Here is a 12,500-nt window from a genome sequence, read left to right on the forward strand (position 1 = left end):
ATCGTAGACGTGACTGTGACCCGTGATTTTTGCGACACAAAGAACAGGCTTCCTTGTTTGTAAAAACAATCAGGGTTACATTAAAATTCACGAAAAAAGCACTTTACATCTTTTAAGTCTTTTTTCATTCCTCTGACTTCCAAGAAATGGCAACGTTTGGAAGAGGCTTACAAACCAAAAATGGCTAGCTCATCATCATCATTTGCAGTCCGACGGTGCGACGATAACTGTTCTATATTAATGGTCGAATGAGAGTTCTACAGGTTGGCCGGTCCCTGGCCTGGGACTGCCATTGGCGGGTGTCAATTTTCCGCCACTTAATGTTTCTCTTAGCAAAATTAACCAAGAGCTGTGAGTACAAGAGTTGTATAGGTAAACGATCTTCACTCATTCTATACACCTGTCTTAGCCACCTTAGAATATCAGTCACTGACGGAAGGCCAGCTCTTTCTAGGATCTCACTGTTCCTGATCATATCCTTCCATAAAATACTCATAATCTGTCTAAGATGTCTCATATAGGCATGCAGCGTCTTCACTTGTAGACGGTAGACGGTCCATGTCTCAGAGAGATGACAAGACAACTGCTCTGTAAACATTGCATTTCACCTTTTATGGATACATGATGGTTTTTCCATAATATTTCTTGTAGTCGACCAAATGCTGAGCTAGCCTTTCCCATTCTGTACACGAGCTCCTTGTCCAGCTTTGTCGAATCTGAGATGGTGCTACCAAGGTAGACAAAGTTCCTGCGCTGGACAAGGCGCTCATCATGTATCATCACCGCAGATGGTGAGGGTGGTGGCATTACGAGCTTTACAGGTTGATAAAGTCATTCAGTTTTTTTGATGTTGATCTTTAAGACTGAAGCTCTTTGCAGTATCTGCAAACTTGTCCACGAGCACTTGTATGTCCTCAACAGTGGGAGCCACTAGGCGACACTGTCATCAACAAAAAGCATCTCCCGTACAAGTAAATGAGCTATTGCCCCGTAGCTCTTGCGGGCTACGGGTCTAATTGTTACTTATTATTCAACACATTGTCACAATGTCCAAATATGGTCATAGCTCGCACAATATTCTTTATGCGTACTCAACAGATATCCTGCGATATACGAAATTTTGTGTGTCGCGGAGAAAAATGTTAGTTTTTCCAGTGTTTTTTTTTTCAATAAACGTAGAAAATTGTGCTTTGTCGTCAATGTGTTAAATGATAAAACCATTATCCAGCCCAAAATGGTTAAATAGCGCAGCTTCGTAGAATAATTGTTAATAAGGATACCACATAGTCGCCCGCATTAACTTTCGCGCGATTTCAATGGCTACTTTACGTCATGTGGTGGACAGTTATCACACACAATCACTGGCAGAAAAGCAATCTCGAACCCAGGCTCTCTCTCTTCTTCTCCCTTGTCGTCGAGGTTGGCAGGAAAGATGGTGTTCTCAATGACGTCATCAAATCAAAATCCAAATCCAGAGGTATTTGAATTTTTATCTATAGCAGGTTAAAGATGACCTAAAAATTAATGTTTTTTCAAGTATCCAGTTCCATGACGTCTTTCGTTTCGAAAATACTGCAGCATTTAATTTGAATTTCCGAATTCTCATCTTGCGTGACACCATGATACAAAGCTATTCGGTTAAAAAAAAAGAAAGGTCTATCCCTGTGAATCTCAGCAGTTTGAACATTTCAAGTACATTAGGAGATGTGCTCACACACATTTTATCTCGTAAGCGAAAAGTAAGCGTTTTCATCTCAAAGTGAACTCCAGAAATGTTCTTGTTACTGTTGATTTCTGGCTTTTTTCGTTGAACGGTTTCAATTTTATGATTTTGTTGCGTGACGGTGAAAACGATCTGTTGCAAGAAAAACCTACTTCTGACTTCACTACAACGAGACTTAAATGAGAAGTAGTTTAAGGATGTGTCAGTCAATCCAGTGCTTAACGTGACATAAGCTATACAACGCATTAACATTATGCACCTATCAATGTTAAGCCCCTGGATGGGGGGGAGGGGGGGGGGGGGCTACCTACGGGAAATTGACTCAGAGAACCTTTCCCTGGGTAGGGATTTTGACACGTACAGTATGTGTTTCCCCAGGGTCGGGAATTTGACATGCCCGCCATGTTGGAACACCGAGAGAACCTGGAGATGAGTTATCCACAATCATAGTTTTCACATGACTTCTCTGGTTTTCCTGATTTTTCTAGACACCATGGGGTGAGAGAGTTTGTCTTGTGTTTTTGTAAATATGGACCATCACTTTTTGCTGCCTTTGCTGGAGTGTTCAGAAGTACAAGAATGTTTATTTTTTTTTTCGTGATTGCTTTTTGTATACTTCTACGTATTCATGAATTTTCCACTCTATCATTGTGCATGCTTGATTGATTCGAAAGCCTGTAAATAGTAAAAGAACTATTTACAAGGTTACAAAATAATAATATTGTTCACAATATTATTGTTTTGCTCAATTTTAGGTTCTTGTTCAGTACCGTGAGTAGCGCAAAGGTTTCGTGTTACACAACAAATTTCCATCAGCTGTTAAATGTGAATATAATGACAAAAAAGTTACTCCAGGGCAGGAATGTGATGATCAGAAGGTACCCAGGGGTGGGGAATTTGACGGTCTGTAGGTGCCCGGGGGTGGGAAATTTGGCGCTATTGTAGCTTCAATCAAAATGTCAAATTCGCCTGGGTCACCCTCTTACTCCCGATCAATCCCAAACTAAAGCATTCAAGGCCCTCTACATCACGCCGTAAACATATCCAATTTCCGACTAACTCCCTCCCATATGTCACTCGAACGTCAGAATTGGAAAAATTATCGCGGAACAATAAGTTTATTACTCTCGATCTCCACTCTTTGTACCACTTACTTGTAAACCCTTTAAATGTTAAGTGCTTGTTTGTTTTTTTCTTCTACTTTTTCTTGCAAAAACGGTCTGCAGAACTTGGTTTCGCCGTGTAAGAACTGATCGCAATATCTGCAGTTTTGGGTCAATTTGGGCTCAGGTTTAAACCTCACGTGACAAATATCCATTTCGTATTCGGGGAGCGAGCGAGTTAGCAACCTCGTTCCCAGGGTCCTCTCTCTTCCTTGGCGAGTTGGCCTAAATCTAGTAGGTTTATAAAATTATTATTGTTTTTTTGGGGCCATCTTCGTCCACAGAAGCCCCCATACTGGCATCATTAAGCCGGAATGTGGGTAAAGGCAACCCTTTGAAAGAAAACAGAGGTGAGAGATGGTTTCATGCAGACTGGGACGCCCAAAAGGCTCTGTTGTAAACATGGCGGTTCACGAGTGAAGTTGTCTCTCTGGCCTTTCTGTGGACGAATTCCAGAACCTACCGATACAATTTAGGCAAGTTTTGAAAGCTAACAACTTCAATCGATACGGTATTTTGCTGGTAGGACTGGGTGGCCCGACACTTGTGAAAAAAAACTATGAAACGAGAATCGGGAGTCTTCCCTTGTCATGGAATGGCAGAATTACCCAGAATTATTTTTGGGCATGAGCGAGGCAACTTGAGGAGTACGAGACTGGCCCTCATGGAATGGCTGAAGCGCGGCCAGAGGAAAGAATTTGTAGCCAGTTACTCAGAATTAGGCCTGGTGTGTGCGGTTAACGTAGATTTTGGATTTCTGAACAAGTTCTTTTTTATGATATAAAATTCGCCACAAAGTTGTGCTTTCATTTCGCCGTAATCCTCGTGTCAAAGAAACGGTATAATGTAAATAAGAGAATAACGAGATTGATATTTGCAGATTACCTGTCCTCTTACTACTAAAGTCAAACTCTACATCTCTATGCAATAAGCGAGTTCAAAGTTTCCTCATATTACTTTATAAAAAAAGTATGTTTAATTTTTGACAAAAAAAAATAGGGTTTTCCTGCTTATATGAAAAATACGTTTTCTCTCCCGTCCTCTTCTTAGCCATGTTTTTCGCGGAAATTGCATTCTGTCCCTCAATAAACCGAGAACAACCACTTATGGTCTTAGTTCTTTTTTCTTACGTATCAGCCAGGTTGCGGAATGCGCTACCTGATTTTATCCGTACCACTGAGTTTACTGGTTTCAAAAGAGAATCCAGGGCCGCATTTTGTACAGCGGCTTTTCTTTTTAATTAGTTTATCTTTAAATATTATGTATTTAGTAGGTATTTGTATGTGCTATATATTTGAGCTGCAAATGTAATGTCTCGAAGATATTAGCTCCTGTAAATATTCGGAAATTCGAGATGAAATAAAGTTTATGCATGCATGTATGTTACCTTTTGCAGGGCGCGTGCGCACTCTTTGTAATCTGCGACTCCAGTGCTTACCATATGACAGGTAAAGTGACTTTTCCTTTGAATATATAAGCAAACGAATTCTTACGCTAAATTGACAAGGGCGGTTTGGAGCTGTGAGTAGGCGTGGGATTTGTCACATATTGTTTAGGTGCGGACATATCTCTCCCTCAATGCCGTACGGGGAGGCGAGGTCGGTAGCAGAAAGCAGCGAAGGGCCAACTGAGTCCAACGTGTAACGTATATTTGATTTTAGTGGTGTCTTGTAATTACCTCGATTAGATCAAGGGACTGCTCTAACGTTCACCGACAGGAAGATCGTCCACGGTTGCATGCTTGCAAACTCGAGAAAACTGGGCACTAGCATTGACAAATTTCCCAGAATGACCCAGTTTGAATCTACGACTAGAAGAGCGTGTTATTTGTGTGCAACAAATGATTACCTGGAGGTAAGCTAACGTTCATCTAAAAGGAGTAGAGATGATCATCCCACACGAAGTACTGGCGTATGGCTGGATACCGTTTACAGTTGTTGTGGTGGTAAGTTTGTTTGTGGCAAAATCGCCAAAATGTCTACTGTTAGAGTCACGCAGATAAGCTTTATTTAGTAATACTTAATTAGCTTGCACAAGTGTACTTATATACGTTGGCCAGTTATCAAACTCTTTTTTCTCTTCGTACTCTATGTGAAAATTACCAAAGGAGGGGAAAACTTAGTCTATAGAATTCAGGCTCATACAGGTGTATTAAAAGGTATTGCACTTGCCTCTTAATTTGAAAACCTTTGTTTTCAACACGATGCAAAGCCTGAGAATCACTCGTCATTTTGTTTATCCAATCAAGTAAAGGAAATTTGAATTCATGGCTTCGTCTGTGTTTTTCGTCATTCGCTGCGATGTGCCTTATTATGCAATTGATATGATTCTCCGTCAGAAGCCAAAATATTAGAAAATGGCAAAAGAGTGGAATAATAATTCGCTTATTGAATGGTTTAAAATATAATACTGTACGTGTAGACATTGTGCTCAATTTATTGGTTGTATTTTTAAATACCTTCACAGCTTGCAAAATATCCGTGCGTATCATATGTTAAACCATTCAATAAGGTGTAAGTTGTAAGTGTGCCAGTAGTGCCTGATAAGGTGCTGAAAGGTGCATAATTGTTATTAGAGGAGAGGGATACCAGCCTTAAGGTTAATATTGGTGCCGTAGTGGGAGCACTCGCCTTTCCACCGGCGGTTCTAATTTGCAGGTCGCAGGTCGCGGATTGCAGGTCATTGTTTCATCAATACAGAAAGTATCCTAAACATCCATAAAAGCTAACCTTAGGCCTAAAAACTTTTGTTTAGGCCTAATTAGACCTAAGGTTAGCTTTTAAGAATGTTTAAGATACTTTCTGTATTGGTGAAACAATAGGAAGCTTAAGCAACGACAACGGCAACGAGAACGTCAGAAATTTGCACGCCCTGCACGTGCGTTTTTCACTTTTGTCCATTTCGTTGCTGTCGTCAGCAAAACAACAATGTGAAATAGCCAAGTTTTTGGTTTTATGAAGAACGTCAGCACTTAAGGATACATTTTCATTTTCTCTCCTAAAATGGAGTGCCGTTCCGACTGGTGTCATCTTTGAGGAATAACCACACCCTTGTCATATTAAAAACGTTGAAATAGTCACGAAGCGATTAAAATAACACAAATTTATATTTTGAGATGACGTTCTCGTTGAGGGCGCCGTTGTCGTTGCTTAAGCTCCCCAATGACCTGCAACCTGCGACCTGCGACCTGCAAATTAGACCCGCCACCTTTCCACCAATGTGGCCTGGGTTTGATTCCCAGACTTGGTATTATACTGTACGTGGGTTCAGTTGGTGGTTCTCTACTCTGCTCCGAGAGGTTTTCTCCTGGTACTCTGGTTTTCTCCTCCCCTCAAAAATGCACATTTGACTTGATTTGTGTTATTTGTTAATTTCAGTTTGCAGTGTCCCACAATTAGTGCTCCAGCGGTAGAACGACTAGACACTTGATTAAAGTTCCTTTAATTTCCTTTCTGATTGGCTAAGAAAAGAGTGCAGTTCTCATGTAATGCCGGTGCAACTTTGTAACATAAGAGCAAATTACAAATGCATGTCCCCAAGTTTACCTGAATGAATGACTTTTGAATGGTAGTCTTGTAAAAGATTAATTTGACCAACATAATCTGTTTTAACCCTTTCACCCCTAAACAGGCCTAACGGCCATACTTACCGGTAGTATTTTACTCTGCCTAATACCAAATTATTTTCCTCGTCAATGGGGAACCCCCAGGAGTCAATGGATTAAACAATCAGTTGAATGGACTTTATAGAAAATTAAAGCACATGCTGTCAAAATTTCACTAGTTTTGGCCTCCGTCATCCATTTTTATGTGATAATTCATAAGTAATCAAATCTTGTGTAATTTGTTAAAAATACCGGTAAGCACATTCAAATTTCGCAGACTACTGTTGAAAGTATTGCACTTGCCAATTTTGTTAGTCTGAAAATGTTACTTTGAAAATGTTACCTCATTTATACCAACTTGCATTTCAAAAACATGTGATTTCCTGTATGAACAATATTATCACTCGGGTAAATGCCGAATCCCCTACCATTGTCTGACCAATTCGATGTGTATTCAAAGTGATTGGCATCATTCTTTGATTAATGAGTCTTAAATGAAACACAGGAGACATCTTCCTATTCAAAATAGTGGCTGGACACTTGCAGTTATGTCAGTGATGATATGTGAAACATGCTTAATTAATAAGTTTTTTTTTTGTGGTAAGAAATCATTGTGAGTAATCATGATGGTTTTATTTTTGTTCAACAGTTAACCTTTGTTTTCTCGTGGTTCTACATTCGTTTCTATCAAGACCATGCTCAGTCTGAAGTGTCGTCAACTCTTACTGCAATTGTTGCACTTGCAGTCACATTGCTTACCACTGCTTTAGTTCCTGTTGACATTTTCATAGTCTCTTACATGAAAAATGATGATGGCACATGGAAGGTATGTACATTTGTATGTAGCACATTTTTGTTAAAGTTAATTCACCGGTATTGAAAGAAGAAAGAATAACGATCTGAATCCATCTTGTCGTTGCAAATTATTCAGCATGTGCCATAATTTGTATGTGAATGCAGTCACTGCATTTCTTAATAACCAAAAAGGTGTCTTCACCATTTAAGCTTTATTGATACAGATATAAGAATTTAAAGGCTTAGTTTTAAAGCTAGGTATCAATTTAAACCTTCAGGTCTGGAAACATTTTGTGTTTTTTTACATAGAAAAAAAAATCATATTTTAATATTTGCATCCTACTCACAACAATCTTTTTTCAGGATTGGTGTGCTGATGAGTCTGTGAGAAAAGAGTTTGAAGAGACCACTGTTGCAACTGGATATTATGGTAAGTCTGGACTTAAGCCTTGTCTTCGTCATCATCATCATCATCACATTCTGCTTGTACTAAATTTCATTGTCTTTTTTGCAGTGCTCTATTCTTTTGTGGCATTTTTTGCATTCCTTCTAATGCCATTTGTGTACTTCTACTTTGAAGAAAAAGATGAAGACGTGACAACACGGCAGGTTGGTGACAAGCCACGTTGTACTGTAATTATAAAGTATCAGTTGTAATCACAACATGGTATTAGTAAATGTGCTTTATCGTACAGGTGGTCAAAACCCAAGGACATGATCGTCTGAACCATTTATTAACATGTGAATGCAACATAATTTATTGTTACTTTTGATTGCAACTGGTGACAGATATTGAGATAATGTCAACATAATTGTCATGATGGTATTTTGGCTATACATGTATGTGTAAAAACTGTGATTTGTAAATGTAATGTTTCCATGATTCAAGTCTTATATTTAAACAAACTTACTGTGTTTGGCCACCACACAATCCTTGTTCCTTGGAGCACATGTACTATATTTCAGGATGTTCATATGTTTTTTTAAAAACAGTAATTTGTTGTCTTTTCAGAGAATCTGTGGTGCCTTGAAGTACACTATGGCATTTCTGATAGTTGCTGTTGCTCTTCTCTTGGTGGGGTAAGAAAGGTTATTCTTTAGCCCAGGGGAGGGGGGGGGGGGGAGGGGGAGGGTTACTTGTGTCAATTTTTGCTGGGTATGTGCCGCTGGCCTTTTAGAACCTCTTCCCCTTTATAGTCTACTTTATGGCCAATTATCGGTATAGGCCCCGTCTTAGTCACTTTTGGGTAAATGTAATTTTAGCGACCCCAACTTACTGTCACTTTCTGTTTATGCATAAACCTTACATATAGCCTTTTAATTGTAATTTCAAAGCAGAATGTAATGCAACTAGTAAATATTAAATTAACAGCGCTACAGTTCTTTCTGTAACAACTTTTTTTTTACCGCAAATCTTCCATTTGTAAATCCCACTAGCCAGAACTTTACCTCCAAAATCCCGACAATTTGCGACCCCATTCTAGTGTTAACTCTGTTGGGAACTCTGTGGAAAATGCAACCCCATTATAGTCAATCCAATCGTGAAAGTGCGACCCCATCCAGCGGCACATCCCCATCAGTCCATCAATAGGAAGTACACCCCCCAGGTCCTTTAGTTACTATTAGCCTAGAGATACAATGTACGCATCCCTCTTTAATCCATTGACTCCTAGGGTTGAGACTAATTGATACAATGTAGATCTTACTCTGTCTAAAGCCAGACAATCTTACTTGTCAGGAGAGAGCAGTTCAGGAGTCAATGAGTTAAAAAAAGTTAGCCTTGGTTGGCCAGTATGTACCACGGATGGTTCGAGGTCCCATGTTTTATGAGTTAATAAATCAATGAGTCAACGAGTCATGAGTCAATGAGACTCACAGTCAATATAGCAATAATTTATTGATTAAGCCTAAGCCCTCATTTCAGTGATTAGGCCTAAGCACTCTCTGAAATTTTTTAGCTTTCATTTTATGGTTTGGTTAACTGCACTAGTAACTCATTGACTCATAAATAGTGTACACTCAGATGGTTCACCGTCTGGCTTGCAAACAGGTGCTGTGACAACTATACAGCTAGTTTATAAAGAACATAATTAGCTGTTGCTGTGGTGCATGAGGCAGAGAACACTTAGTTACACATTACAAAATACCTAATTTCAAAACATCCTAACCACTTAGTGTGTTGTGTCATTAAACTTCAGAGCCTTTGCCCCCTTGAAAAAACCACCACACAATGAGACGCAGTGGAAGAAAGAGCTCAGTTTCCTTGCAAATGAACTGAAATCAAACAGTAAGTCAGTACTTACTTATAATAAGTTAATTAGGAAGGGACATGCATACTGTATGTATAAAAGCGTAATACTAAGTGCAATTTCCCAAAAGCATAGAGGGTATGTAGGTGGGTAAAGTCTGCATACGAGCCAAGTGGCCCATCAGGTCGGAGCTTATCCCGGTCTCCGCGGCATGAAGTGACTAGGAGTATTTTCTACTCCCCCCTGGATGGGATGCCAGTCCATCGCAGGGCTACCCCCAGCATTTTGCTGGTACCCATTTATACACCTGGGTGGAGGGAGGCACCGTGGGAGTGAAGTGTCTCGCCCAAGAACACAACACAATGTTCCCAGGCAGGACTCGCACCCGGACCATTCGCTCTGGAGTCCAGCACACTAACCATGAGGCCACCGCGCCTCCCCACAAAAGCATAGAACTACAAATTATAAATGATAGGCAAAACTTCAGTTTTTAAGGATAAAAAACATCAAAAGTGGAAAGTCAGTTTACTTGCCATTAGATAATATTTCTTTTTGGCTACTCTTGTTCAGCTTGAAAAACTTGAAACTTGAAACTTTGCTTGTTTTTTATCTCAGCAGGAAGCTGCAAACCTTTTAATAGCCAAAACCCCATTTTTGTTAAAACTCTGATTTTAAAAAAAAAAAAAAGATATTGGATAATCTTTATTACAATTACTTATTATGTGGAACTTAGCCGTGGTGAAGTCTCATATTTTGGTGTCCAGGTATAATTATAGTAAGGGGCTTTTTTCCATCCTCCTCAAGGTGGTAAGTTTTTTGTATTGATTTGTAGATGGTGAGACTGCGATGTCATTACTGATGGGGTTCCTGTCTTTCATTGGCATGATCATCATGATTACATACACGGTATGTAGTTGAGTTGTTTTCCATTCTCCTTAAAATTAGGTTAAATGTCATTTAATTGAGTTACCGGTAACGACTAGGGGCAATAGTTTTCTCAGTGCTTGGCTTAGCATTGGCGTTTAGGGGCATTAAAAAAATATAAAATAAATAAATAAATAAAAAAGTTTAGGGGCATATGATATGGTCTGCTGGCAAGCCATTAGCATTCCGGCGTTCCCTGGTGTTGTGTTACTGTTTCGAGCGTGATTGCAGGGTGTTCTGGCGATCACAGGGTCAGTGGTAGTTTATTGTGGTCAAGGCGTAATTCACTGAACATGCTCATAGTTTTACTCTGCTCAGCGTATGGGGCGTTTCACGTAGCTTGTTTTTTTGGTGTTCCCACCCTTCTCCTCCCTTCTTTTGTAGCATTACCCATTATCTACCCAGTAGGTTCTCTGCTCCTCTTCCAGTTCAGTGTGACGGGTGCAGGGCAGGGGCTGGGTTGTGGCAGACAGGGCTTATGGCTGGGTTGAAGGTAGTGCAGGCTCTTAGGTTCCTACCTACTTGGTTTTGGGGTCAGCATGCACAGTTCCAGCCCCCTCCCCCCACATTTCTGGGCACCCAACCACCATATGTGACTTAAGGGATAACTTGAAAGACATTCAAAAAGTCACAAAATTCTTGAGATCTTGTGATTCTTAATATCAACACAAGTGAGTAATAGGGACAAAAAGGGTTACAGTTTTCAGGACAGATAATTTTCTTGTAGTTGGAGGGGTTAATACCATAACTCTTTTAAATAAAAATAGAGGAAAATAATCTGTATTCTTTCTTGATCACTTGGTTTGAAGAGCCGATGTTTCAGTCTGTACTGTGCTTGCCTGATTTAAATCAGTACTGATTTTGTCTACTTAGGCATATGGCATGACTGCTCTTCCGTTTTCAATGCTAAAAGGATTCAAAAATGCGAAGGTAAATTTGTATCATTTTTACCACTAGGCACAAAAGATGAAACAGGAATGCTCACATACTGCTTTAGTTCATAATTTTTATTTGCTACACTGTAATGGTACAGCATGGTGGCTAACTGACTTCCTCAAATATTCATCCATGGTGACAGGTTAAACCGATGATCTGGACCACTAAACAGATAAACAGAACAATAATTTTTAGTACTGTTTGCAAGAAGTATTCAAAGTATATACAGTACATGGTGATATTAGAGGCTTGATTTTTTATAGCCTAGTTTGGACAGTAAAAATCCAAATAAACACAATATTTAGTGTTAAGAATCCAACTCAAAGGAGTCAACTGCATGCATTTTTATTATTTGCATTGCATGGTTGAATTCAAGTTGTGAGCATCTCAGTCTGGACTGGACCACCCAGTGTCTTTAATTTCACAAATTTTCGAATTCATGTAGCTCTGGATGTGTGCATTGAAGATTGATCAATAATGTTATTATACATACCCAAGGTACCACTTCTTCACGAAAATTTTATCCTGTCTGTTTCACAGAGGGAGCAATTAGAGGTCAGCCAAGACCGAGAATCAGTGGAAGAACGTACCCGTATGATAAGAGCTAGACAAGTAAATGGCCGCAGTTTGTCTGGCCGTGATCAAAGGCTTCTTGCCCGGCTTGAAGGAGAGGAAAGAGTTCTTATTAGAAGGGAGAGACACTTGCAAGCTGCAAATCTCAGCTGGCTTAACAAATGCTTGAAATGTTGCAGACCATTTGAGATGGTGTTTGGGGTCTTCTTTCTGCTGTTTGGCTTACTCATATTTGTCTCGTTGGTTCTCACTAGGTATTTTCTAGAAACACCAATTAAATTAATTTACCAATCACATCATCCCTAGGCAATCAAATAAGCTACTCAAAACACAAAACAGTTTAATGTAGCTGAAAGTCAAACTCAACCCACATATGATGCAGAGTCTGGGAAGCAAATTCAGGACAAGTCAATGGTAAGCAAGTGTCTCACCATGGACAATGCTGCATCCCGACATTTGGCTCTACCTGTGAAATGGAACATCATTTAACACCCTTTTTCTCACTATCATATACCTAATCATGTAATTTTATG

At 39.6% G+C, this 12,500-nt stretch overlaps 1 protein-coding gene across 1 annotated transcript in view; it reads left to right on the top strand.

The window, feature by feature from the left end:
• The first annotated feature begins 4,688 nt into the window (after window positions 1-4,688).
• Window positions 4,689-12,500, top strand: part of LOC137977742 (probable lysosomal cobalamin transporter) — a 15,576-nt gene continuing 7,764 nt past the window's right edge. Inside the window, exons 1-9 of the mRNA XM_068825066.1 lie at window positions 4,689-4,831; window positions 7,140-7,316; window positions 7,649-7,715; window positions 7,800-7,894; window positions 8,298-8,365; window positions 9,484-9,572; window positions 10,367-10,440; window positions 11,332-11,388; window positions 11,935-12,221. Coding sequence (XP_068681167.1) covers window positions 4,772-4,831; window positions 7,140-7,316; window positions 7,649-7,715; window positions 7,800-7,894; window positions 8,298-8,365; window positions 9,484-9,572; window positions 10,367-10,440; window positions 11,332-11,388; window positions 11,935-12,221 — 974 coding nt within the window. The 5' untranslated portion in view covers window positions 4,689-4,771. The remainder of the gene's footprint in view (window positions 4,832-7,139; window positions 7,317-7,648; window positions 7,716-7,799; window positions 7,895-8,297; window positions 8,366-9,483; window positions 9,573-10,366; window positions 10,441-11,331; window positions 11,389-11,934; window positions 12,222-12,500) is intronic.

This window comes from Montipora foliosa, chromosome 11 (assembly GCF_036669935.1).
Source record: "Montipora foliosa isolate CH-2021 chromosome 11, ASM3666993v2, whole genome shotgun sequence".
NCBI classification, from domain to species: Eukaryota; Metazoa; Cnidaria; class Anthozoa; order Scleractinia; family Acroporidae; genus Montipora; species Montipora foliosa.